The sequence below is a fragment of the Patella vulgata genome, chromosome 6 (assembly GCF_932274485.2).
Source record: "Patella vulgata chromosome 6, xgPatVulg1.2, whole genome shotgun sequence".
Classification (NCBI taxonomy): Eukaryota; Metazoa; Mollusca; class Gastropoda; family Patellidae; genus Patella; species Patella vulgata.
The window spans coordinates 437373-463531 of record NC_065884.2 but is presented as its reverse complement, the minus strand read 5'-3'; the positions used below and the strand labels follow the sequence as shown (position 1 = coordinate 463531).

Genomic DNA, 26159 nt, shown 5'->3' with positions numbered 1-26159 from the left:
TGCCGAAAAACTGTAAGGATGTTTGGAGAAACAAATAAATTAGGTTTAATGGGATTAATAATGGACCATCAAACTGTATAGTTTAGAGGCTCAGTGCGGTGGGGGGGGGGAGCGGCTGTTCATCAAACTGTAGTATAGCTAGACACAACACAAAGGTCGATAGTAACATCATTTAAGATACCAAATAAAAGGGCTCATTTAAGCTCTTCTGGATATAGAAGGGGTCCGTCATAAACCAGTCAACTGGGTCTGTATGAAATTGGAGATTGTAAGATAATTAAAAGGTTATCATTTTGAGATCTTATCGTGCGTGTGGGCACGGTATCAATTAAACACCCTTGACGATATTGTGGAGGCCCATTTGAGAAAAGCGCAGAAAACAATTGTGTACTTAATAGGAACCAGTAATGCTTTAAGAACAACTCGGTTGATATCCTCTTTGGGTACAGGTTTCGTAACTTTATTCTAGATTGTATTGTTGTCTAGGATACAGTTCCCTGTGGTTGTCTAGGATACAGTTCGCTATGGTTGTCTAGGATATAGTGTTGCCTTTGTTTATAGCCCCACCTGTTATATCAATATTTAAGTTGATAAAGGTATCCACTGCAGGCAAGTGTCAATTTCACGTTATTCAACATGTTATAATCGACTTGTAATACAATGGTATAAATTGCATCCTGTTTCTTGGTGGGTTAATACAATGGTATGAATTTCATCCTATTTCTTGATGGGTGAAGGAATAGAAATACAACTGCATGCATTTCACCATGTTCCTTGATGGACGAGGAAATGTTTCAGTTGTTAAAATGTGACGTTCATTAAGGGTCGTGCGGAAATTATGTCATTAGCATTGTTTGATGTGATATACGACGTACATGAATAATGAATCTCGCATGATCAGGTTTCCTTCCTTGCACGTATGCAGCTGGTGTAGCGTTTATTGATTCATATTCCCTGTAGCAATAAAATATATATTGTCATATACTTATATTTATGGTGGCCGTAAACTCGATAAAGTAAATACATTTAAACCATAAAATTTCTTTATTCTGTCCACCATAGGATTTATAAGTAAACCTTAAACCTTGTACATAGCGGTATTGAAACGCGTCACCGTCCCTTTAACTTGAAACTGCAGCCATGCCGTTACCAATACTCAATAGCCGATGTCTTGTTTACCGTTAGCCTTTCACATAGACACGACGAATTGAGACCTTAAACTAGCAGCTTATACAGTTCGCCATCGACACTCAATATCCGTTAACCGTGTGACATAAGCATTGAGCATCTATAGGAAAACTTTAACGTTAATACCGTTGACAACGGTTTTAAATAGTTTGAGACCGCTGTTTACTTCGCCATCTTTCGTTTGCACGCTTCCCGCTTGCTTACATCATCCTTTTTAATAAAGAGAGTTGCCTCCCTCTAACCGTTAAACTAAAATACATAAATTGATCGGCTGCGGGCACATACCCGGTCCCTAAATTAGGAAATCAATTTACAAACTAATATTCAGTCTTAATAACTGCAGCCGTTTAAACACATTAAAAATTGTCCACGTTAAACCGTAATACCATTAAAGTCATTTATATACTATTAAACATTAAATCACTTAAAAGTCACTTTAACACGTTAATCACCATCTTCCTTCTCAAGTAGTAGAACCAATTTAGCAATAGGTCGGCGTAGTTGAGTGGTTGACGTTCTAATTTTAGCAGCTCTAACTAGTCCTTTATTATCAGTTTCTGTTGAAACGATTCTTCCCATTATCCATTCGTTTCTAGGGAGACTGTCATCACACACAAGAACAATATCATCAATCTGGACATTACGTTGAGGATGACACCATTTATTGCGTTCCTGTAAACATATCATATACTCCTTCTTCCATCGGGTCCAAAACAGATTGGCGAGATACTGGACTCTGCGCCACCTGCGACGTAGATATAGATCTTCACGTTGAAAACATCCAGGCGGTGATAAAACAACTTGAGTCTTAGTAGTTAAGATGTGATTGGGCGTTAAGGGATCTAAATCGTCTTTATCAGAAGAAAAGAATGTAAGAGGTCTAGAGTTTAAGATTTGTTCGACCTCGCACATTAAAGTTCTAAACGATTCATCATCTAGACATCTTCCATGTTCCTTGAGGAGAAAATTGAAGACCTTTCTAATTGAGCGAATTTGGCGCTCCCAAATTCCTCCCATGTGGCTTGCGGTTGGGGGGTTGAATATCCAATCAACGTTGAAATGCAGTAATTTATTTCTAACTTTATCCTTGTCCATTTCATCTAATGCCTGACGAAGCTCCTTTTCGGCACCAATGAAGTTGGATCCATTATCACTTCGTATCTGTCTAACGGGTCCTCTTCGGGCTATGAAACGTTGAAGAGCTTGTATGAATGAATCCGTTTCCAAAGAGTTCGAAACTTCGATGTGAATACTTCTGCTAGCTAGACAAGTGAAAATAGCTCCGTAACGTTTAAGTTCACGTCGTCCATCCTTAATATAGAACGGTCCGAAATAATCTAATCCCACGTAGGTAAACGGTGGTGAGGGGTTGACTCTTTCGGCTGGCAAATTCGCCATTTTCTGTATGTTTGGTTTAGCTCGGTTGCGTCGACAGGGAACACATTTAGTTATCACCTGGCGTACTGCGGCGTTGGCTCCTATTATCCAATACTTTTCTCGTAGCGATGCTAGAACATGACCTCTTCCTGCATGAGCAAGTCGTTGATGAGCATGGCGAATGATGAGTTCTGTTAAGTGACCCTTTCTGGGAACGATTACAGGGTGCTTTAAGGATTCCGAGACGTCGGCTCTGTCTAACCGTCCACCAACGCGGAGAACACCATTATCGATAACTGGATCGAGCTTCCATAAATTTGACAAATTCTTCGTTAACAACTTTTTGCACTTAAACTGTTGGCGACGATTATTCTGATTGAAGTCTGTTGATCTAAGAACTTTAAGTTCTTCAGCGTATTGATGTTCGTGAACGTACTTAAAAATACTACTTTCTGCTTTCTCCATTTCTAATACAGTTATGGGTAAGTTTAAGGATCTGAATGAGGATTTCCTCCGTTCAGTCATAAAGGCTTCTTCTGATCTATTTAAATGATTATGATCTTTTCTGTCCTTACTCAAACGCAGTAGAATTGATTTAAACCGTAAAAATATAACAACAGCACGTTTTAATCTGTGCCAATCTGAATAGTGTTCAATAAACAACTTCACAGGATTATTATCAGAACAAGTTACGTTCGTTACACAATTAGAAACTTCATCCTTTACTTCAGGATCTGATGAGGGAATTAGTCCAGGTAACACTGGTTGTTTGATCCATTCCTCTTCTGGCTTCCATAAGAATTCGGGACCTTTAAGCCATCTGTTTGACTGTAGGAATGTTAAGCTTGTTAAACCACGTGAGGCGTCATCAGCTGGATTACTTTTAGTGTCGATATACAGCCATTGGGATGGTTCTGAGCAGTTACGAATCGTTTGAACTCTGTTCGCAACAAAGATTTTGAATCGTCGTTGGTCATTATGAATGTATCTTAAGACAGTAGTTGAGTCTGTGTGATAAAAGACAGAATCCGGTTTATCAGTCAACTCATTTAACAACAGTTGGCCAATGCGTGTTGATACTGTAGCGGCCGTTAGTTCGAGTCTCGGTATAGTAACTGTCTTTATGGGTGCGAGTCTACTTTTACCTAGTAAAAATGAACAGTGTATTCGATCGTTATTATCCTTGAGTCGAAGATAAGCAACCGCTCCATACGCTGTAGAACTTGCATCCGAAAATACATGAACTTGCTTTGATAGTATAGGTCCAAATTCAACCGGTTTAACACATCGTTGAATCTCTATCTTCTCTAAAGCCAGAAGATTATCTTTCCAGTTTAACCATTGTCGTTGATACTCCACTGGTATAGCGTCATCCCAATCAAGATCAAGGCGGCATAAATCCTGTAATATTCGTTTGGCTGTTAACGTTACCGGGGAAACAAATCCGAGTGGGTCATAGATTGACGATACCATGGATAAGATACCTCTGCGAGTTAAAGGTCTGTCCTTTAAGGTGATTGTGAAACCAAAAGTGTCCGATGAAACAACCCATTTTACGCCAAGTGCTCGTTCTACTGGTAGGTCTAAATTCAAATCCAACTCCCGAACTTCCTTAGCCCTTTCGTCCTCTGGAATAGATTCAAGAACCTCTTTATCAGAACAGATGAACTTGGTCAACCTAAATCCGCCTTTAAGGCATGCACCTTGTAACCTTCGTATTAAGTCTTTAGCGATTTCTGGAGTCTTGACACTTTTGAGGCAATCGTCTACATAAAAGTTATTACGAATAACATTTGCGACAGTTTTACCAAACTCTTCTTCTGATTCATCCGCAGTCTTCTTTAATGCGAAGTTTGAGCAGCTGGGGGATGAGGCAGCTCCAAACGGATGTACACACATACGGAACTCCTCTAAGTCGTTATCAATGTCGCCGTCCTTCCACCATAGAAGTCGTAGAAAGTCTCGATGGTGAGGTGGGACCATTACCTGATGGAACATTGATTCGATGTCTCCCATGAATGCGATACGTTCGTCCCGAAATCGAGTTAATACACCAATCAATGAGTTTGTCAGGTTTGGGCCCTGTAGTAGCTGATTATTCAAAGAGATACCTTGGTACTGCGCGCTACAATCGAACACGACTCGTATCTTGTCTAATTTACGAGGGTGGTAGACCCCATGATGAGGAAGATACCACGAATGTCCTGGTTCCGGTGAGGCATTTTCAGGAACTTTCTCGATAAAACCCTTATCGATATTGTCTTGAATAAAACGTTTATAATGTTCATAATACTGAGAATCGCTTGACATCTTTTTCTTCTGCCATTCACAGCGTTTAACAGCTTGAAGTCGGTTATCTGGGAAGAGAATATGCTCTTTACGAAAAGGAAGTGGGATCTGATAGTGGCCGTTTACGTTACTTATACCATCATTGACAATTTCTATAAACTTCCTGTCGTCTTGAGACAAACCATATTCTTCTGAGTTTTGATTGATCGGATCCTCGTTAAAGTCTCTTTCGAACATTTCAAGAACTGTTTGCGGTGAGAATATTTCCTTGAACCTTTCTACTTCTCTAACAGTTATGCGATTTACTGAGACTTCGTTTGTTGACAAAGATTCTTCTACGGCAACTGGCCCACACACGGTCCAACCATGAGGCAAGCGCATAGCAAATGGTCCATTTCCTTCACTAGGTTTTACTTCTAACGGCCCTAGAGCTACGGGACAATTACTACCGATGAGAAGCCCAATGTCGCATCCTTGAATAAGTTGAGGGATTTTCTTTGCTATATCTTGAAGGTGTTCCCATTTACTAACGATTTCTGGTGTAGGAACCTGTGAGAGTGTGACGGGTATTTCACCTACTGTGTACGTTTTAGGTAATTCTATTCCATTATTGCCATCGATGTCAAGCACCAACAGGTTATTTATCATTTCTGAGTCTAACATGTCTTGACCATGCATGGTGCCCAGTTGTACTTTCGTTGAGACTCCTTTGGCATTTAATTTCGTCTGGGTGTCTTTTAGTAGAAAACAACCGCTGCTGCCATTATCATAAAAGGCAAGCGTAATAACCATTTTATCTTTCCACTGTAAACGTACTGGAAGGATGGGTTGTAAAATAATAGAGTTTACTGATCTGGTTACATTGCACACTGTTTTAGGAATAACATCTGATATCAAGTTAGCTGTATTTTCACTAGCCTTAGACGATTCAAGATGATTATCAACCATTTGAAGACTGAATCCATCAATATGTAAAGTTGTTGGATGTTTCTTTTGACATTTACTGCATGTGGCCCTTTGTAAACATCCCTTAGCCATGTGATTTGTTCCGAAGCAACTAAAGCAGAGTCTATTGTTTACCAAGAAAGTCTTCTTATCTTCCATTGTTTTCTTCGCAAAGGTTGGGCAATTATCTAAACCATGAGCGCCCTTACAAAGTTTACAGCTTAGTCCAACTTCTGATAACTGATTTTTGTACCCGGTCCCGTTTGAGCACCCGGAATTCGATGATACTGAACTCGTATTTGTAGCAAAGCTTTTCTGTTTGGGTATAAACGGTTTCCTACCATGTCCGTGTAAATCTTTATGCTGATAATGTGGTTTAGTAGCTTGACTGTTCGTTGAACTCGATTTCACCAAAGCGTCTTTACCGTATATGGGATCGTTTGCAGCTTCTGCAGCATCCTTTATAAAGTCTACCAGGTCAGTGAATAATGCAGTTTTCATTTCAACCTTTCGCATTCGAACAACACGTTCTCTCCATCTTGCTTGAAGACTGTATGGGAGTTTCTGTACAATGCACTGCATATTTGGTGGGTGATTCAAGACTAACATATAAGATAAACTACTCATGGCGTTTCTACACTTGATGAGAAACAGAGAAAATTTCTTTAATGCTGACGAATCTTCTTTAACTAAGGACCAATTAAGAACTTTGTCTGTGTACGATATTGAAAGCTTGTATGGGTCGCCATATTCTTGATCCAAAAGTTGTAACGCTTCTTCAAATCCTTCTTCGGGATCTAGATGTAAACATCCGTCGATTAAATGTCTAGGCTCTCCTTCTAAGTGCTGTTCAAGATAATAGAGACAATCGGCACTGTTGGAGACTTTAGACCGAATCCTTGCGTTGAAGGCTTTAATGAATGGCGTGTATTCTATCGGGTCGCCTTTAAACTTATTTACTTCCGGTTGAGGTAATGTCATTGCAGCCATTAATTGTCTATGCATCAAAACCACATCGTGTTGAATATTAGAGCTTGTAGCATTCTGATTTTCGTTTGACCTTGTCTGTAACTGTGTTGAATCCAAACATTTAGTGTTTGTCGGTTGAAATTCATTGGCTGTGGGGTTAAGACGTTGACCTTGCGGTGTGGTATTCTTTGTGCAGTTAGGCAGGGTTTGCTCTCGAAGTTGACGATAAATAAGCGGTGTACTCGAGATGGGTTGATTTAAATTACTTGCACTTGTTTGTTTATCATTTACATGTATCAATGGCGGTATGGCTGTATGTGGAAGATCACTTGGTTTTACCGTACTAGAATGATCACTGTTACTTGAGGATCCGTTGACTTCTGAAAGAACAATATATTCGTTTGACAATCTGTTTACATTATCTTCATCAACGATTTCACGGAAAGCCTTCTCTCTGGCTTGGGCTTTAGCGATTTTCACTTCAAGTTCTAATTTCTGAATTTGTTGAGTTTTAGACAACATCGCCTGTTCAGTCAGCAGTTCTGCAACTTTGGCCTTTTCCCTTGCTCGGATCATAGAACTTGAATATCTTGACGAACTAGACGAATTTGAACTTTTGTGACTTTTCTTCGTGTGCCTTGATTTATTTGAACTGGTGTGTAAAGTACTATCATCATCGCTATCCCGTTCTGCTACCGTATCTTCATTATTGTTATTACGAAGTTCTATTATCAAGTCTTTACGTGAATCCATGTTGATAAACTGTCGACAATTGACTGTAGACAAACTATCAAAACACTATAGGACGTGTCATGCACTTTAATCTATGGAAAGTCACTTAATAACCATTAAACGAAACAGTTTTACAACGTTCATTCAGTCTATATGAGCGGCTATTTTATTTCAACCATTTGACAATACGTATGTATGGCGAGAAGTCAATAATTTTTACTATTTGAAACTAATATGGTGGCCGTAAACTCGATAAAGTAAATACATTTAAACCATAAAATTTCTTTATTCTGTCCACCATAGGATTTATAAGTAAACCTTAAACCTTGTACATAGCGGTATTGAAACGCGTCACCGTCCCTTTAACTTGAAACTGCAGCCATGCCGTTACCAATACTCAATAGCCGATGTCTTGTTTACCGTTAGCCTTTCACATAGACACGACGAATTGAGACCTTAAACTAGCAGCTTATACAGTTCGCCATCGACACTCAATATCCGTTAACCGTGTGACATAAGCATTGAGCATCTATAGGAAAACTTTAACGTTAATACCGTTGACAACGGTTTTAAATAGTTTGAGACCGCTGTTTACTTCGCCATCTTTCGTTTGCACGCTTCCCGCTTGCTTACATCATCCCTTTTAATAAAGAGAGTTGCCTCCCTCTAACCGTTAAACTAAAATACATAAATTGATCGGCTGCGGGCACAATATTATATAAACAAGTGGTATATATATACATACCACAATATATATAGAAATGTATATAGTTTCGACAAACTCAAAGAATCAAAGAATTAGTATTTATTGTTGAATTAGTGGAGGGAAGTTTGAAGCCTTAATAATCTTGTCAGAGGATGATTATTCATTGTAGCCAAAAATGGAAATTTCCTGGATTCAGATTGGTCGAAACGTGGTGCACTCTAAATCTCCTACCAATGGTATTCCAAGCATTTCCTGGTAATTTTCTTGGGAAACAATTGTCAGCAACAACAATAACCTGGGGCAACCAGTAATCTTTTGGATAGATTATCATTTTAGTCGATGGTAACAAGAACAAGTGAATCTTATCGACCCAGTTAATAAGGTTTACCATTCTGCGTGAACGAGTATCAGTTTTGGTATAAGTTGTCGGTCGGATATATTCCAATAGATTCCATACAGTTATGCATATACACTCTAAGTCTCTAAGTAAATTTATTTACAATCTGAGGAAATGGTTTACATAAATAATTCTATCTTGTTAAAAAAAAAGACATTTTGCAATTTTGACATATTTTTGAGGGATGTTCCCTTTGAGTCGAGTTAGACACAGCACAGGAGATGTCGGGCTAACCTGTATTTGACCTATATTTTATCAAAGTAGGAAATTAAAAAACGTTTTCCTCCCAGTGTTAAGATCCCTACGCGCAATCGAATGATTGAAGTAAAACTGAACCATGTTTTGGTCCTGAAATGACCTAGTTTGTGTCGAGTGGACGTTAAACCCCATCCCCCCCCCCCCTTTTGTTACAGCGACGATTTTTGAAATAGAACAGCCTTAATATTAGGTCAGAATAATATAATTATGTATTCGTTTGACAGTATTTCATGGGGACCTTTCTTGTCTAATCTGATTAAAGTGTGTATCGTTCTACAAAGACTTCACGTTCGCTTAAACTAACAATTACTGTTTACATAAAACGTGTCCGTTTCAACGGAAAATCCCATCGCTATATGACAACATATAGTTTTTGTCCGCGCTGAAAGATTACAGACCGGCCATTCATGAGAGGAAATGGATGAAAAGTTCGCGTCGACATCAAAAATGCTCTATATACGTCTCATATACCCATTATTTTTATCTGTTTATGAGGAAATACACGATAATAAAGCGCTTTAAAATACAGATGTGACGTCACCCTTTGATGTTGGCGTACCATTATTTCAAATAATCGTACGGGCAACTTGCCAATAGTACTTTATTCATACCAGTGAGATATTGGACTAGTGTGACGTAAAAGCTCGTGCGGAGTGTCAGTATTTTAAGATGTTGTACGGCCCTCATGTTGTTACAATATATTACGCAATGTCGTAAGCTCGAGACCATTAAACAATACATAACACCCAAGCAGACGACATCTGTGTCACTTGCACGAGCTCTATCAGACAAACCACGTGATAATAACAATCAGTCAATGACTGAATTAATTCACGGCGAACTATTCATTATGATTGAATTTGAGCGACGGCTTTGTCAAACGTTTCCAAAATAAAACAAAACAAACGTGATGTCGTATCTATAGTATGTTGAATTATGAACAGTCCCGTTCATTGGTTGTTATTTTGTACAGCGTTTGAGATATAAATTAGTTTTATTCCCTCCCCCCCCCCCCCGCTGCAGCTGTTACCGCCATGCATAATGGCCCATCTACATCTTATATTGGTTTTAGTTACAGGTAAAGTACAGATTTATTGTATTTTGATTGGTAGATGGCAAGAAAGGAGTTAGTGGGGTAGACAGAATGATGATTATGTGGTAGTGTGTTGCTACCATATGTCATTAATTCAAGATATTGAATAGAAGGTAGCCTATTATTGAATGAAAAGAATAGATACTAAACATGACCGCAATGCACTTGGTATTACATGTTATTTTTTCTCTTCTATTTTATAAACGATGTGGTGCGTGTGTGTGTAGAGACAGGAGGGAATGGGGGGTAGGGTGTAGGCGGAGGGGTAGTTATGAGTCGTGTTTCACATTTTGCAGCATGAGAGGCAAGAAAAACCAACCAAAATCGACATAATTGCGGTTAGGTCACACTGACTGTTAGTTTATCGATCGTCGTGTTACGTTATCGGGTTGATGTGTTGGATGGCTGAATGGCTGAATGGTTAGTGTGCGCGCGCTGTATCATAAAGTCTGTCATTGATTCGACTGGCGTGGTTTCGAAACCCCGGTTGTACGTGGCAAGGAGTAGGGTCGCCTGTCCAACCTCGTGGGTTTTCACCAGGTCTTCCGGTTTCCTCCCACTGCTAAAGACCCCTACGCGCAAGCGAAATATTGAAATAAAATTAAACCATATGTTAGTCCCGAAATGACCTAGTTTGTGTCGAGTGGACGTTAAACCCCATTTTTTTTCTCTCTCTCTCTCTCTCTCTCTCACGTTATCGGATGTTGTAAGATCAATATATATATATACATATATATATATATATATATATATATATATATTGATCTTACAACATATATATATATATATAGTCAGTTTCTAAAGGCGAAACACAATTACGTATTTTAAAAGAAATTTCGAAACTTCCATTTCTTCAACATACCAAGTTTGACATTTCTTATAATTCTATAACCGACTACATATTGGGTAATGATATAATTGAATAATTATTAATTAGAAATTATAATTTTCTAAAAATTAGAAATTATTTAACAAAATTAAAAATAGGAAATAAAAAATTAAAAAATTAAAAACTATTCTACAAAATCAAAAACTAAAAATAGATATTATAAAAACATTTTTCAAAATTAGATAATCAATAAAAATAGGAAAAAAACCAAACAAAAATAATTCTTACTAGAGCTTCCATATTTCTGTGATATTTTTTTAATTTGTCTCGTAGACGACGCCATATGTTTGGCGTAATATATCCCGGTTAGAGCTGACGTCCCATAAAACTCCATCTCATTCATTCATTGCTAAGAATTAAAGTTCACTAGCCATACACATAAAGATATGGCCAGGCCTCGTGGTCTTACAATTCAGATACTATATTTTAATTCAGTAATCTAATTGGGTGTATAATTTTTACCATCTATAAGACCAGACTCGGGAGTTTTAAACGTAAGCTGTAATATTTTGCTTCAATTACGGACGTGCGTATGATGAAAACCTACGGCGCGAACAAAACATGTTTAGGAAATCAGCCAAGGCTGGAGGTCAGTTTTCGAATAACTGTATTCACTCTATGTAATATTTTGCTTCAATTACGGACGTGCGTATGATGAAAACCTACGGCGCGAACATGTTTAGGAAATCAGCCAAGGCTGGAGGTCAGTTTTCGAATAACTGTATTCACTCTATGTATTTCACAATGGGACCTCGTCCACCCACCACAGCTAAATGATGGCAAGTTGAAAGATGGAGAGAATCACCCTATTCTTAAGCTATGCTTGTAACCTATTATCCAGTGCTTGAAATCAAAGTGTAGAAACAGTACATTTATTCCTGTCATCTTGTTTGTTAATCATGCGATATGTTTGGGACTGATAAAAAGATATACACAACATGAGATGTCAAAGAAACATTTAAAGGTTCCTAACCAAGAATGAAAAAAGAATTACAAAAAGAAACTATAGATAATACAAGACTAATAAATTATGTAGCAGAGAAGAGATTATGCGTCACACGTTGGATGTGCGGAGTTTTAGCCAGAGACTCAAAGAACTGCATCGTATGACATATTTGATTTGGTTGCCTCCATTAACTTTCTGGATTATGGCCCCTGATTGTACGAAAAATCATGTCTTTATATAGCGGTGCCTCTAGGGGCCACAATGTTTATCCTATTTTTAAAACCGTTCAAATATATCACCGAAAAATGACTTAGATTTCAATGTAATTCTATACATCATTGGCGGCAAAGGCCTATATTTAAGGAGTGTTCTAGGCTAGAAAAAGCAGAAAACCACAGAGATAAAATTATATTGATAAAAAATAGATTAATAAAACGTAAGGCAGTTTTAAATAAAAAGTTTCCGTTGGGACGTAATTCTAATGATTTTTATAAATTCAGTCTTTATTATTAGTTTAGGTTTTTTTTTTAAACGAAACGAAGTATCAAATAACTAGTTACGCTGCGCTGACTTGAAACAAGTTAAGGTTGTTTACGTTTTTAAACCCGTTTGTACTCGATTAAAATGATATCATCGGTAGTACTTCGGTCATATTTATAGGGTAGAGATGTAATGCTTCACAACGATGTCAAGGGGATTACCTGATTTTCCCACAACGAGCGAAGAAAAATAGCTAATTATGAATACGGTACTCTCACAAAACGTCCAAATAAAGGTGTTTCTAAATGTTTTATTTCTATTTTGATATATTGGGTCGATAGATAATATATTTATAAACTCAATTTTGTGAAAAATCAATATTTCACCTGTTTTGTCTGTAGCCCAATATTAGACATTGCACATTCCGACCCATTTAGCCCCACGGCTCACATACTGGAACACTGACTGCCACATTCCCCACCGTGGCACCTACCACCTACACCGAGGACCAGTACCGCGTATCATCACACCTATCGTATTTAACGACAGGCTATAATTATGATATTGTAGAGTTCATTGTTAACGTACCGTATGATTAGTAAAATGTACAACTTATAACAATTGATAACACCGTACAATAACATAATTGTATGTATGTAGCGATATATATGGAAAAAATGAAATAGCTCACAAGAAATACCAAAATTATATTCTAAAAATAGCAGATGTAAACAGTGAGCTACAAGTTATTTATATGCTTCAAGTTATTCATATACCTGAAATATTCATACACATGGCTGTATTTAAAAGCTGAAAGTGAAGAAAAACAACAACACACCCAAGAGTATACTTCCATAACATAAAATCTGTGTGTAAATAAGATGTGCATTCATAAAAATTAACACAGAATATAAAAAAATGCGATTTGACGGTTCGTTTAAACTTTACTCAATCGAGGGTTGCGAAACCTAGTTTCAATGAGATGTGTGAAATCAGTTTTACGACGACGGAACCGCCCCACCCCTCAGTTTGGAGTTTGTTTAAGCGCGGGTTTAACTATTTGATAGTTCAGGGTAAACTAACCATGCTTTCGGAATGTGGTTATAAGTTCTTATCAGTCAATTGATAGTGTCTTTGATATATTAACAGTTTGTTTAAATTTGGGAAGTTCCTCATTCCTCGTCGGTTTACCAAACCAACCCATGAATCCATTGGAGGCTTTCATCTGTGTAGAATCTTGACGATTTGGATCAGGTACTACACCAGGAATGGAACAGTCTAACGCAGGCTCAGATCAAATGTCAGCAAGGGATCCAGGCTGGCGAAGGTTATACCAGATATTGACTTTTTCACGGTTCTATGGACCACTTAGTAGTTAGGGGGCTTGTACAGCCATTTTTTTGCGCGTGCGTGCATGTGCGTGCACGTGACCTTGCACGTGCGTGACCTTGCACTGAGTGACCCCTTGCAGGTGCGTAACCTTGCACGTGTGTGACCCCCTGCACGTGCGTGAGAAAAGAGAGGGGGGGCGCGCGCGGGAAGAGAGAGAGCAGAAAAGGAGAAGAAGAAGAAGAAGAAGAGAGCAGAAGAAGGGAGAGGAGGGGGAAGGGGAAAAAACTCTTTTGCATTGATTAAGTTGGCCCTGAAAAGGGCCGTTGTCCTCACTAGAAAGCGAGGGTGCGACGCACTTTATGTCGGTTGCGTCTGATGGTCTCCACTAATTCGGGAGGGGTCTTTTCCTGGGAGGTGTTTTTAAGTAGGTCCAGTCTGTCCACCCGATCCCAATACAAAGACGTGTTACCGATGTCATCGTGTGTTTATGAGCCGGCAGTGTTTCGACAACCATCTCGCTACCCGTTCCAGAGCCAACTGCAGTATATGTCACCGCTGGAAGAAATGTGAAAAATGCCAGAAGGAGTGGGACGTCATCAAGGCCAAGCGAAATTTGGAAGAACACCGATGCGGAGAATACCAGTGCTCCATCTGCCGAGAGTGGCACACGGCCGAAAAACAGTTTTGCTACATTCAACAGCTAAAATCACCCATCGACATGGACGGAGACAGAAAGACACAAATCGACAAACAGCAGAAAACAACGTTGACCCGCTTCGTCTTCTTTGACTTTGAATGCGAGCAAGATTCCGGTGAACACATTCCCAACCTATGTGTCCTGCAAGCCTGTTGTCACTTTTGTCTCGATAATCAAGTACCCTGCGAGCACTGCGACCAATATTGGAATCACCAACGGGAAATTGTTTTTAAAGGTCAAGACACGCTGGACGATGCGGGAAAATGGTTTTTACAACTCGCTGCTCACAGTACGGTGGTAGATGGTCGGAAAAATGACAGTCACGAATCGAGTCCCGTGATCGCCGTGGCGCACAGTTTCAAAGGTTACGACGGACTGCTGATTTTACAGACGCTGCACAAACATTCCGCGGCGCAACCCGAAGTAATTATGAACGGGGGTAAAGCGATGACGATCACTGTCGGCACAGTAAAATTCATCGATTCCCTCAACTTTTTACCCACGCCCTTACGGGACATGTCCAAGACTTTTGGCCTGCAAGAACTCAAGAAAGGTTATTTCCCTCACCACTTTAACAGACCGGAGAATGAAGATTACGTGGGCGCCTATCCTCCCGACACCGATTTCGATCCAGATGGCATGAGTGTATCGGAACGAGAGAAATTTCACGAGTGGTACCAACAACACAGTCACGACGTCTTTGATTTTCGCCAGGAAATTCTCGCCTACTGTAAAAGTGACGTCGATGTCTTGCGCCGATGTTGTGGCGTGTTTCGCGAGATATTCCACATGGACACGGGCATCGACCCCTTTGAGAAGAGCCTGACCCTGGCCTCTGCCTGCAGTCGCGTACTACGCACACACTACCTGAAGAAAGACACCCTCGTCGTCATTCCTCGAGCCCTGATGCAATAGCTGAAACTGGTAAAGACTGGCATCGCTTCCATCCTCGACAGCAGTCCAACAAAGCACTTCGATGGTTGGAATGGGAACAACACCGACAGACCATGACCGCTTTCCGAAACCAGACCCTCTACCAAACATTCGACACGCCCGCAATGGTAGTGAATGCCGAGTCGGCCCTTACAGTTTAGATGGTATGGATACGTCCACCGGTACAGTGTACGAATTTCACGGGTGTGCCTTTCACGGTTGTCCCAAATGTTTTCCGGGCCCCGTCCAAGACGTTCAACATAAACATTCCTACGATCCCTCTCGTAGTATGAGAGACTTGTACCAGAAGACACAAGAACGTCACCGTCGACTCCAGGAGCAGTACGGTATGCAGACCATCCGTGTCATGTGGGAGTGTGAGATGGAGGAAGAACGACGCCAAGATCCCGAGATGAACGAATTTCTGAGCGGATTGGAAGATCAGCAATGGCCAGCCCCCGAACCTTTGATGCCCCGCAACGCTTTCTTCGGCGGGAGAACCAATGCCATTCAACTGATGGTCAACGAGTCGGCTGAAGACATGCGGTATATCGACGTGGTGTCTCTCTACCCCTACATCTGCAAGTACGGTACGTTTCCCATCAAGGAACCCACGATCGTCACACAGCCCGATCAAGACCAGTGGCAGCAGTACGAAGGGTTGGTCCAGTGTTCGGTTTTGCCGCCTCGTGGCCTGTACCACCCGGTGCTTCCTTTTCGACGCAAACAGAAATTGGTGTTTGCCCTGTGTCGAAGCTGCGTCGACGAACACATGCAACAAGGAGAGATTGCGGAATACCAACCTTGTGATCACACCGACGAACAGCGAGCCTGGGTGGGTACGTTTGTCACCCTGGAACTGAAGAAAGCGGTGGCTCTGGGATACCGCGTATTGAAAGTGTACGAAGTCTGGCACTGGAAAGAATTCAGCACCTACGATCCCGAGGCCAAAACGGGCGGTCTGTTTACCGGTTACATCAATCACTACCTGAAGAAGAAGATGGAAAGTAGCAGTTATCCCGACACTTGTCACACCGAAGAAGATAAGACCCGTTTCGTGAACGACGTGTACGACACCGAAGGTATTCGCCTGGATCCCGCCTCCATAAAACCCAACAAAGGTATGCGGGCGTTTAGTAAGCTTCAATTGAACACAGCGTGGGGAAAATTCGGACAGAGAGACAACTTTCCCAGGACCGAATACATCACATACATTACATAGATAATGACAAACTAAAAAATTACGTCATTTCGACAAACTGGTACGATCTGATACAAGATGACGACATTGATGACTCGAGTAGGAAATTTACAAGTGAATTTATCAATTTAGCTAAAAGAAATATCCCAAATAGAGTAGTAACCATTAGACCTAACGACAAACCTTGGATGACAAGCGAAATTCGGAAAATTAGAAGGAAAAAGAATATAATTCATAAACGTGCCACCAGCACCAATTATGACAATCAATGGCAATCTTTTAGGAACATTCGGAACCAATATATAAATTTGATTAGACAAGCAAAACAAGCATATTATGATAACTTAGATGAAAAGATAAATGACAAATCGCAGTTTGGCAATAAAAGCTGGTGGAAAATTGTTAATTCATTTGTAAAAACCCAAGGCTGTACTAAACAAGACACACCACCCTTAATTGTAAATAACAATACTTTATTCACACCGCAAGACAAGGCAAACGCACTGAATAACTTTTTTGTTGAACAATCTAAACTTAATTATACTAATAAATCTTTACCCTCCATTGACAGAAATGCTAATTCATTAGAACAGATTGTACCAACCCCCCAAGAAGTTAAAGACATTATTGACAGTTTAGACACCTCAAAAGCCTCCGGTCCGGACGACATAAGTGCCAAATTACTAAAGAAAATATCCACCGAAATTTCATCTCCGCTATGCTCTTTGTTTGAACTGTCATTAAAAGTAAGTAAAGTACCCAGTATATGGAAATTTGCAAATGTCACGGCTATTTTCAAAAAAGGATCATCAAACGATTGTGGTAACTATAGGCCAGTCTCTCTTCTTAGTATCATCATAAAAGTATTTGAAAAGGTTATATACAAACATGTCTTTAACTTTTTGAGAGGGAACAAAATACTAACGTCTTTTCAAAGTGGTTTTCTTCGTGGTGACTCCGCCATCTTTCAACTAATAGAACTAACACATATGTTTTGTCAAGCCATTGACCAACATTCTTCTACTCGAGTTGTTTTTTGTGACATCAGCAAAGCATTCGACAAAGTCTGGCACGCCGGACTTTGTTGGAAGCTGGATGGAGCTGGGATCAGGGGTAGCCTCTTAGAATGGTTTAAAAATTATCTTTGTAATTGACAACAATCAGTTGTTTTAGAAGGTCTATCTTCTGATCCAAGAACCATCCATGCTTGTGTACCACAAGGATCTGTTTTGGGACCGCTATTGTTTTTAATTTATATTAATGATATTGTGAACAACCTTGATTCCAATGTTAGACTATTTGCAGACGACACTTCACTATTTGTAAAAATGGATGACCCTTGTACAAGTTCGGATATTCTGAATAATGATTTAAAGAAAATAAATGACTGGGTAGACTTGTGGTTGGTAACCTTTAATCCTCTAAAAACGGAAACAATGACCATAAGCACAAAATCACAAACAACTAATCCACCTTTGTTCTTTGGCACATCACAGATTAAAGAGGTCGCCTGTCACAAACATCTTGGTTTAATTTTTCAAAGTAACGGAAAATGGAATGTCCATCTTGAGAATTTATGTAAGAAAATTTCAAAATTGACAAATTGTCTAAAATCGCTAAAATACAGACTAAAGCGGAAAACTCTACAAACAATTTACACTTCCTTTATTTTGCCCCATTTTGACTTCGCGGATATTATTTGGGACGGTTGTTCAAATGTACTAGCTAATAAATTAGAAAGCCTTCAACTTGATGCACTTAGGACTATTTGCGGGGCGGTTAAAGGAACCAATCGCGAATCACTGTACAGAGAAACTGGTTTTATTACTTTGATGGAGAGACGGAAACGTCACAAATTGCATCTTATGTACAAAGTCTTCAATAATATTGTTCCCAAATACCTTTTAAATCCTTTTGAAAAGTCTCCAACATTACCATATTCATTAAGGAACCATAATGATTTTACGGAATTTAAATCCCGAACACATCTCTTTTCTAATACATTTATACCGTCCTCCATCAGGGAATGGAACCAGTTAGACACCTCGGTTCGTAGAACAACATCACTATCTGGCTTTAAACAAAAACTTTCCAAAAATGACACAAACATTCCGATATATTATTTTTTGGGTTCGCGAAAAAACGAAATTATTCATTCAAAATTCCGACTCCGATGTAGCGATCTTAAAGGTCACTTGTTTTTGAGACATATATCAGAAGATCCAGCTTGTACTTGTGGTCATCCATTTGAAGATATTGAACATTTTCTTTTCATATGTACAAAGCACTCAGATGCACGCCACAGAACGATAAACACTTTGCCTCTCGAATACAGAAATAGCAATCATCTGTTATTTGGATCAAATAATCTTTCCGTTGCTGAAAATATTACCATTTTTAAGACCATACATGAGTTTTTTAACCTTTCTCAACGATTCTAAAAATTATTATTTTCAATTCTCTTTAAAATTCCCTAATTTAATAGATATTTTACTACAAGTTTTTCATTTTTATATAATATAATTACATGTACTGTAAATACCTTGTATATATGTAAATACTTTATTATTGTAAATTATACTGTATATAGGGAGAGGGTTTTCACATAGGCTCTGTCTGTTACCCAATCCCATTCATGTTGTTTGAATAAAATATGTTTATACAAAACAAAAATACATCACGGAGCCCAGCGACTATTTCGAGAAAATGTTGGACGTGACACAGACCGTGCGAGATGTCCAGTTAGTCAATGATAACATGGTATTGGTAGAAACACTGAAGAAAGATGAACACGTCGCACCCTGTCCCATCACCAACGTAGTTATCGCCGCCTTTGTCACCGCCCAGGCCCGCTTGAAACTCTATTCCGTCTTGGAAAAGTTGGGAGAACGTATTTGTTATTTTGACACAGACAGCGTCATCTACCAATACCACTCCACCTCATGGAATCCCCCGGAAGGTTCGAGTTTGGGTCAGTGGAAGAACGAGTTGCCCGAGAATGTTACCATTCGGGAATTTGTTAGCGGAGGGCCAAAGAATTATGCGTACCGCCAGAGTGATGGAAAAACTGTCTGCAAAGTCCGGTGATTCACCTTGAATTATCGTGCCTCCCAACAACTCAATTACAACATCATGAAAGAGAATGTACGGCGCGTCAATCAAAACGAACCGCTTGTCATCGCCAATCCGTTCAAGATTTCCAGATCACGTGACCGACGTCTCTGGACACGCCCCGAGAACAAAAGATATAAAATCGTGTACGACAAACGTTTTGTTCAATTTAACGACGGTGGCCAACCGATCAACACTTACCCCTATGGATACTGACTTTCGTGTGTCAGGACGATGGCGACCAAACAGAGAAGATGACGAACCGGCAGAAAATACGGATTTGATCGAGAAACTAAGACGACGATGGCTCAACGTTCGGGTCTGCAACTGTTACTTACTCATCACAGAGGAAAAGCAACGCGAGGAGTGTATCGGCTGCAAGTACGAGCACCCCAGTCAGAGATACCATTCGTGTCTGGGATTGGGCGTGTGTTCCATAACGGGCGTACCCTCACATCCCGTCGACGATTACAGTCACTACATCTGGGTGGACGAGCCGAAACCAGAAGACATCGATAGCGTGCTAGGCAGTATGATGGACGATCCACGGGACCGAGTCAAGAAGTGGGAGGATGAACAACGATGGCGAGAAGACGTCGACGAAGCCTTGAAAAAGTTTTGGCGTGTGGTTCCGGGATTTAAGACGGGGTTGATCAAACGCAAAGACGAGTTCCTCGAACCCAAAGACGAAGAGAATCCCATACGACGGTGGATAGACGAGTTACCGAAGAAAAAGAAACGATGGTCCCTGGATCAACTGGATATCAACGTCATGTCCGGCAAGCTGGGAGAAGGTTGGGAATGTATTGGCAGACATCTAGGAATCAGAGAAGCGCGGATCAGCCAAGCCAAGAGGAGTCATCCTAACAACGCGCGCATGCAGATTTTCACCGTGTTCAACCAGTGGCGACAAAAACACGGTAATCGAGCCGACCTGGTGACGTTGTTGTAGGCCTGTCACGTGAGTGAAGCCGTCATCGATTGGGAAGAAGTGCAAAAGTACGTGGAAAGCCTGGAAATCAAAGACTAGACACGAACCAATAGAAACGAAGGAAAAGAAAGAACCAATCAAAAGAGAGTGACGTCACGGCCAAGACTATAAGAAGCGAAGTGTCAGAATAAAATTTCATTCTGCTCTCGATGGCTAGTCAAGCTTGTTTCTCTTGTAACAATGTCGGACACTGGTATAGAGACTGCCCTACTCGTTCCCAACAACAGCAACGAAAACCAAGACAAGACAGACCAGCTAATGGCTCCTATGGAAGTTGTTACCTCTGTGGAGAACCAGGACACTGGGCACCCCAGTATGGAAAACGAGCCGAAGCCCAAAAAGCGAAGAGTGACGAAGAAAGAAAAGACACTGTCAAAAGAAAGTGTTACGGAGTCAAGAAACCCACCGACGACAATCACAAGTGCCTCAACTGTCGACAGCTCGGCCACGGCCTGCTCGAGTGCCAAGAAGAAATCCAAACAGAAAACAACTTTGAAGCCGTCGCCAGTCGCATGTTCGACAACAACATCGATGTGCCCAGAGACAACACCCGCAGTCAGCGATACTGGTACTGGTGCGGAGAAGCGTTCGAACTCTACAGGCGCTACAAAGAGAAAAAGAAAACAGCCGACGACGCTTTCCTGTCCACCAGTTATTTCCCCGACTACCAGTGAAACCAGTGAAACCCCGAAGCCGACCGTTCTCTTGTTGGCGGAGAAGGAAGCAGAAAGTTTTTCCCGAGCACTCATCCAATATGCGGGTCCGAGAGATATGACCGAAGTCTTGTCGTATCCCCCCTGTTTCGATATGAGCGAATGGGTACCCGTCGTCGTCACGTTTGCCGAATTGGAAGACTGGCACCCGCACGATACGATGCAGAAGCTTTTGGGACATGTGTATTGGATTCCTCGCGTCCTGCGAAACGTACCCTGGCTGAGACAAGAAATCCTGAAGAGACAACGTGATAACTAACATTTTTTCTTTTCCTTTGTACTATAGGCCATGTTTTTTTTGTATTTGTATTGAATGCCATGCTATGTTTGTATTTTTTGTAAAATAAATTCTGTTCTTATTTCACCCCATGTTTGTTGTTCTGTGGAGGGCGCGAAGGTATAAAAGGCAGGGGGAAAAGGCAGGGGGGGAAACAGTGCAAGATGGATGTGGCGTTCAAACATCCCCTTTACCATGTTAGTCAGCGGTCCAACGGGTGTTGGAAAGACGGTCTTTGTACAGAAATTTCTTCAAGCGTCCCTGTTCGACATTCCTCCCCAACGCATCGTGTGGGCCTACGGGGAATGGCAAGAGAGTTACGATCGCTTTCCTTACACTTACGTCAAAGGTTTGACAGACATTGACGACGTGATGGAGCAAGTCAAGGGTCCACAAGTCTTGGTCGTGGACGATTTGATGGGAGAAGACACACGAGTGTCATTTACAAGCAACAGCGTACCATCAGCCTGAATGCCCATTACTTGGTCTTGTTCAGGGACCTGTCACTCGACTTGATTCTGTTAGTCACGATGGCTCGTACGAAGAATACGCAGCGGAAACACCCGCCTCCGACCCTTCCCAAAGCGACATTCCCGACCCTGGCACCGGACCTTCGTGATCCCACGGTACGAAGGCATCGACATCGTGAACGATTTGGTTCGTCGGCGAAAGAATACTCAGGCTCCACTTGGATGGTTTGGTGTGATGCAAAGTTTGAAAGTCACGAACGTACCGCGCGAAGCCATCGGCAATCAAGAACGAAGGAACGTGTTGTCCACGCAACCCGCACGGACTCCCGTTCCGCCGCGACGCCCGAGAAAGAAGAAAATCTCAAGTACGGATACCCCTACTACGAGTACACCTACAGGGCGAGTCAGATCTACACCTACCAAGCGAGCCCGAAGGCTCCCCTTGCAAAAACTATAAATAGCCTGATCACATGGAAACCGACTGAAACAAGGAACGAAAGCTGAAGAAAGTCTATTACGACCCGAAACACCCGGCCGCTTTTGGTGGAGTCCTGGGTCTCCACAAAGCTACCGGTGTGCCCTTGAACAAAGTGAAAACATGGTTGAAACAACAAAGGCCGTACACCGTGCACAAACCACTGAAAAAGAAATTCTCTCGGACTCCCACGGTGGTGGCCGGCATAGATCATCAGTGGCAAGCCGATTTGAGCGATATGTCGGCCTTTGCCAAACAGAATGAGGGATACAGGTATTTGCTGTGTGTCATCGACGTGTTTTCCAAGTACGCTTGGGTGTTGCCCCTCAAAAACAAGACGGGAGATGGTTTGGTGGACGCCTTTCGTCGCATCTTTCAAAGTCGACAACCCCAGCGACTTCAGACGGACAAAAGCACCGAATTCCTCAATCGAAAAATGCAAGCTTTTCTGAAAAAGAAAAAAAACACATTTTTTCGTGACACACAACGTCGAAACCAAGGCCAGTGTGGTGGAACGATTTCAGCGGACACTGAAAGAGCGCATGTGGCGATACTTTACTCATCGACAAACACAACGGTACATTGACGTGCTAGACGAATTGGTTCGGGCTTACAACGCCAGACGGTATGGCACCCCAAGACGTTCGTCCCGAACACGAATGGATGTTGACAACACCTCCACGCCCCCTCAAAAAGAAAAAAGAGAACAATGGACGTCGGTACGACCGTACGTTTGGCTTTATCGAAACACGGTGCCTTCGACAAAGGTTACTGGCCGAACTGGACTCTGGAAACGTTTAACGTCGCACCCAACGTTGGTTCCGGTTACAAGCTATTAGACGAAAGAGGCGAACCCATACAAGGCACCTTCTATCCCGAAGAATTGCAAGCGGTTCAAGTCAACGACGACGAGATCTTTCCCATCGAAAGAGTACTCGAAAGAAAAAAAGACAAAGTGTTGGTGAAATGGTTGGGTTATCCGGCGAGTTTTAATTCGTGGATCGACAGGACCAGTCTCCAAAACGTATAAATAGGAGTGAGAGACGCTCACCTCAGTCAACATGCAAGACGAAACCACGTCCACATCCGCGACATCCCACAATTGGTCACTCTTGGGAAAACGTGTGCCCCAAGCGGAAATCGTCTTTTTCTGTCAAGTGATTTTAGTGTACGTCGTGGCAGGTGTTTCCTTGTCCCAATTGGCTTTCAAACCCGACGGATCACAGACCACGTTGTGGACGGCCTTGCTCTCCAGTACCCTGGGTTACCTGTTACCTTCTCCGACCTTGAAAACCAAACACAATGAACAACGACCGACCCTTTTACCTCACGCTCCCTAGTGACAGTTCCATGTCGTGGTATCCCGACAACACCGTGTCCACGTATCAAACACACCTGGATCCGCCCCTTCTCGTCGATCATCGGGAATGGGAAGTGGGGCTGCCCATGATCACGTTACCTGACCAATGGAACAACATCGATCACCGACACAATACGATCGGCTTACGCGTTCATTCTTGGTCGCCCTCGAGCGAAGAACCCGAAGTAAAGGTATGCCGAGAACACCACAGCATCGATCCCTCGTATTGTTTCAAGGGTGTCAAGGGCGAAGAGGCCAAGGGATCGATCGAAATGGAAACACACGTCAAGAGTGACGACTACGAGTCGCTCAGACATATCCTGGATGTCCTGAACACTAGACTGGATGATTTGTGGAATCTGGCTCCCATCTACAATCATTTGGCCAATCAACCCGTCCGCTTGGATCCCAACAACAAGGAAATGACCGACCACGAGAAGAAACAGCAGAGCGATTAAGAAACTCGAGAGATAATGCGTCACGGGGCCGTGCAAAGAGGTTCCTTCGTTTCTTTCAAGAAAGACAACACCAACGATAGAGTGTATCTGAAAATCAATCACGTGCAGACGCTTTTCTACTTGGACATATTGCCGAGAATCGATGTTCGTCTGCGGGGACCCATCGTGTCCATGTTGGGATGGACGGGAAACGAAATGATGATTTCCCTACAGTCCATAGAAATGATCGGCGACGATGGCCAAAGTCTCCTGCCTTACTACGCTCACCACACCCCAAATCTTCAAATCCAGTACGATCTGTTTTACGTGTACACGGACATTATTGCACCTCAGATTGTGGGCGACATGCAGGCTCCCCTGTTGGACGTGATTCCCAGTCGACGATTGTATCATCGTCCCGCCAGGATTCAATAATTACCATTGAAGTACAGTCGACTAAACTCCATTGGTCTCTATATAAGGAACGGAATGGGAAACGCCGTGCCATTTCTCGACGGTAAGGTGGTGGTCCAACTTCATTTCCGTCGCCAACGATGATTCAAGTGTACAAAACTGGAGCGCTGAGACAGCGAGGGGCTGGTCTGGTAGTATACAGAGGGGTAATTCTGCGACAACGGGGTGCCGGGCGATGGTCGGGATTGTTAAATGCCGTCAAATCCGTGGGAAAGACCCTGTGGTCGGCCGGCAAAGCGGCCGTGAAAAAGAATGTTACCCAAATGGAATTTGAAGAAAGTCGCTCAGGACACGCTTCGGCCCGTGGTGTCCAACACGATGTCCGACACACTCAAGAACGTGGTCGCCCACCTGGAACCTATAAAAGACCCCTCCGTCCACTTCACATCGTCCAAAGAGGAAGAAGAAGACACAGGTCACCTCTCACAAACGACGCAAATTAGATATCTTCGATCATGGCTACGCAGGTAATGCGTAATGATTCCTGTCCCTGTGCGCGAGACGAATTGCAGAATTTGTTCATCGTACTCGACACGCAGACGGCCATACACAAAGTGACAAATATCAGAAAGTATCCGTTGACACCCGACTTGAACCACGACAGGCCCATCGAATTACATATTTAATATCACCCTAAAGATTACATGGATTAGTCCAACATGACGCTGCACCTGGCCCTGAAGGTGACCAAGAACGACGGGAGTGACCTGGATGCGGACAGTCAAGTCGCACCCGTTAACAACCTGTTTCATTCGTTATTCAAAGACGTCAAATTACGCTTGGGAACAGCTGCCGAAACCTTGGTCACCACTTCTCTGCCGAACTATCCCTACCGGGCTTACTTGGAGAATTTGTTGAGTTTCGGTAAGGGAGCCAAGAACGATCACCTGTCGAAACAAGTCCTGTGGGAAAAAGACACCGCCGGTCAGTTCGATTCCACGAGATCCGTCGCCACCACGGTGGACGGTGTACGACAGGCGCCGAATAACAAAGGATTGGAACAACGTCAGAAAGTCATCGCTGCCAGTCGCACCTTTGAACTGCAGTCACGTCTACACTTGGACATGTGTCTACAAGATCGGTATCTGCTTAGCGGTGTGGACGTGCGATTGAAATTGGAAAAACAATCCCCGAAAGTTTTTCTGATGTACGGCGAAGGTAACGATGCAGAAGACTACAAAGTCGAATTCACCAAAGCCTACCTGAATATCCCGTTCGTCACACTGAATCCCAGTACCCGGACACGCCTCGAACAGCAACTTCTATCGTCCAACGCCAAGTATCCCGTGAATCGCGTGGTGGTCCGAGACATGGTCATTCCCGACAACCGCACTCATCACATCCTAGGTAATCTGTTCGACAAGGAAATCTTGCCGAAGAGACTGGTCGTGGGGTTGGTGCGCAATACGGCCTACGACG

At 42.0% G+C, this 26159-nt stretch overlaps 1 protein-coding gene across 4 annotated transcripts in view; it reads left to right on the top strand.

Moving 5' to 3' along the window:
- Positions 1-9886: 9886 nt before the first annotated feature.
- The window catches only part of LOC126823967 (uncharacterized), a 60599-nt gene continuing 44326 nt past the window's right edge, over positions 9887-26159 (top strand). For all 4 annotated transcript variants that reach the window (XM_056101957.1, XM_056101959.1, XM_056101958.1 and 1 more), the window contains exon 1: positions 9887-9939. In XM_056101957.1, coding sequence (XP_055957932.1) covers positions 9903-9939 — 37 coding nt within the window. In that variant the 5' untranslated portion in view covers positions 9887-9902. The remainder of the gene's footprint in view (positions 9940-26159) is intronic.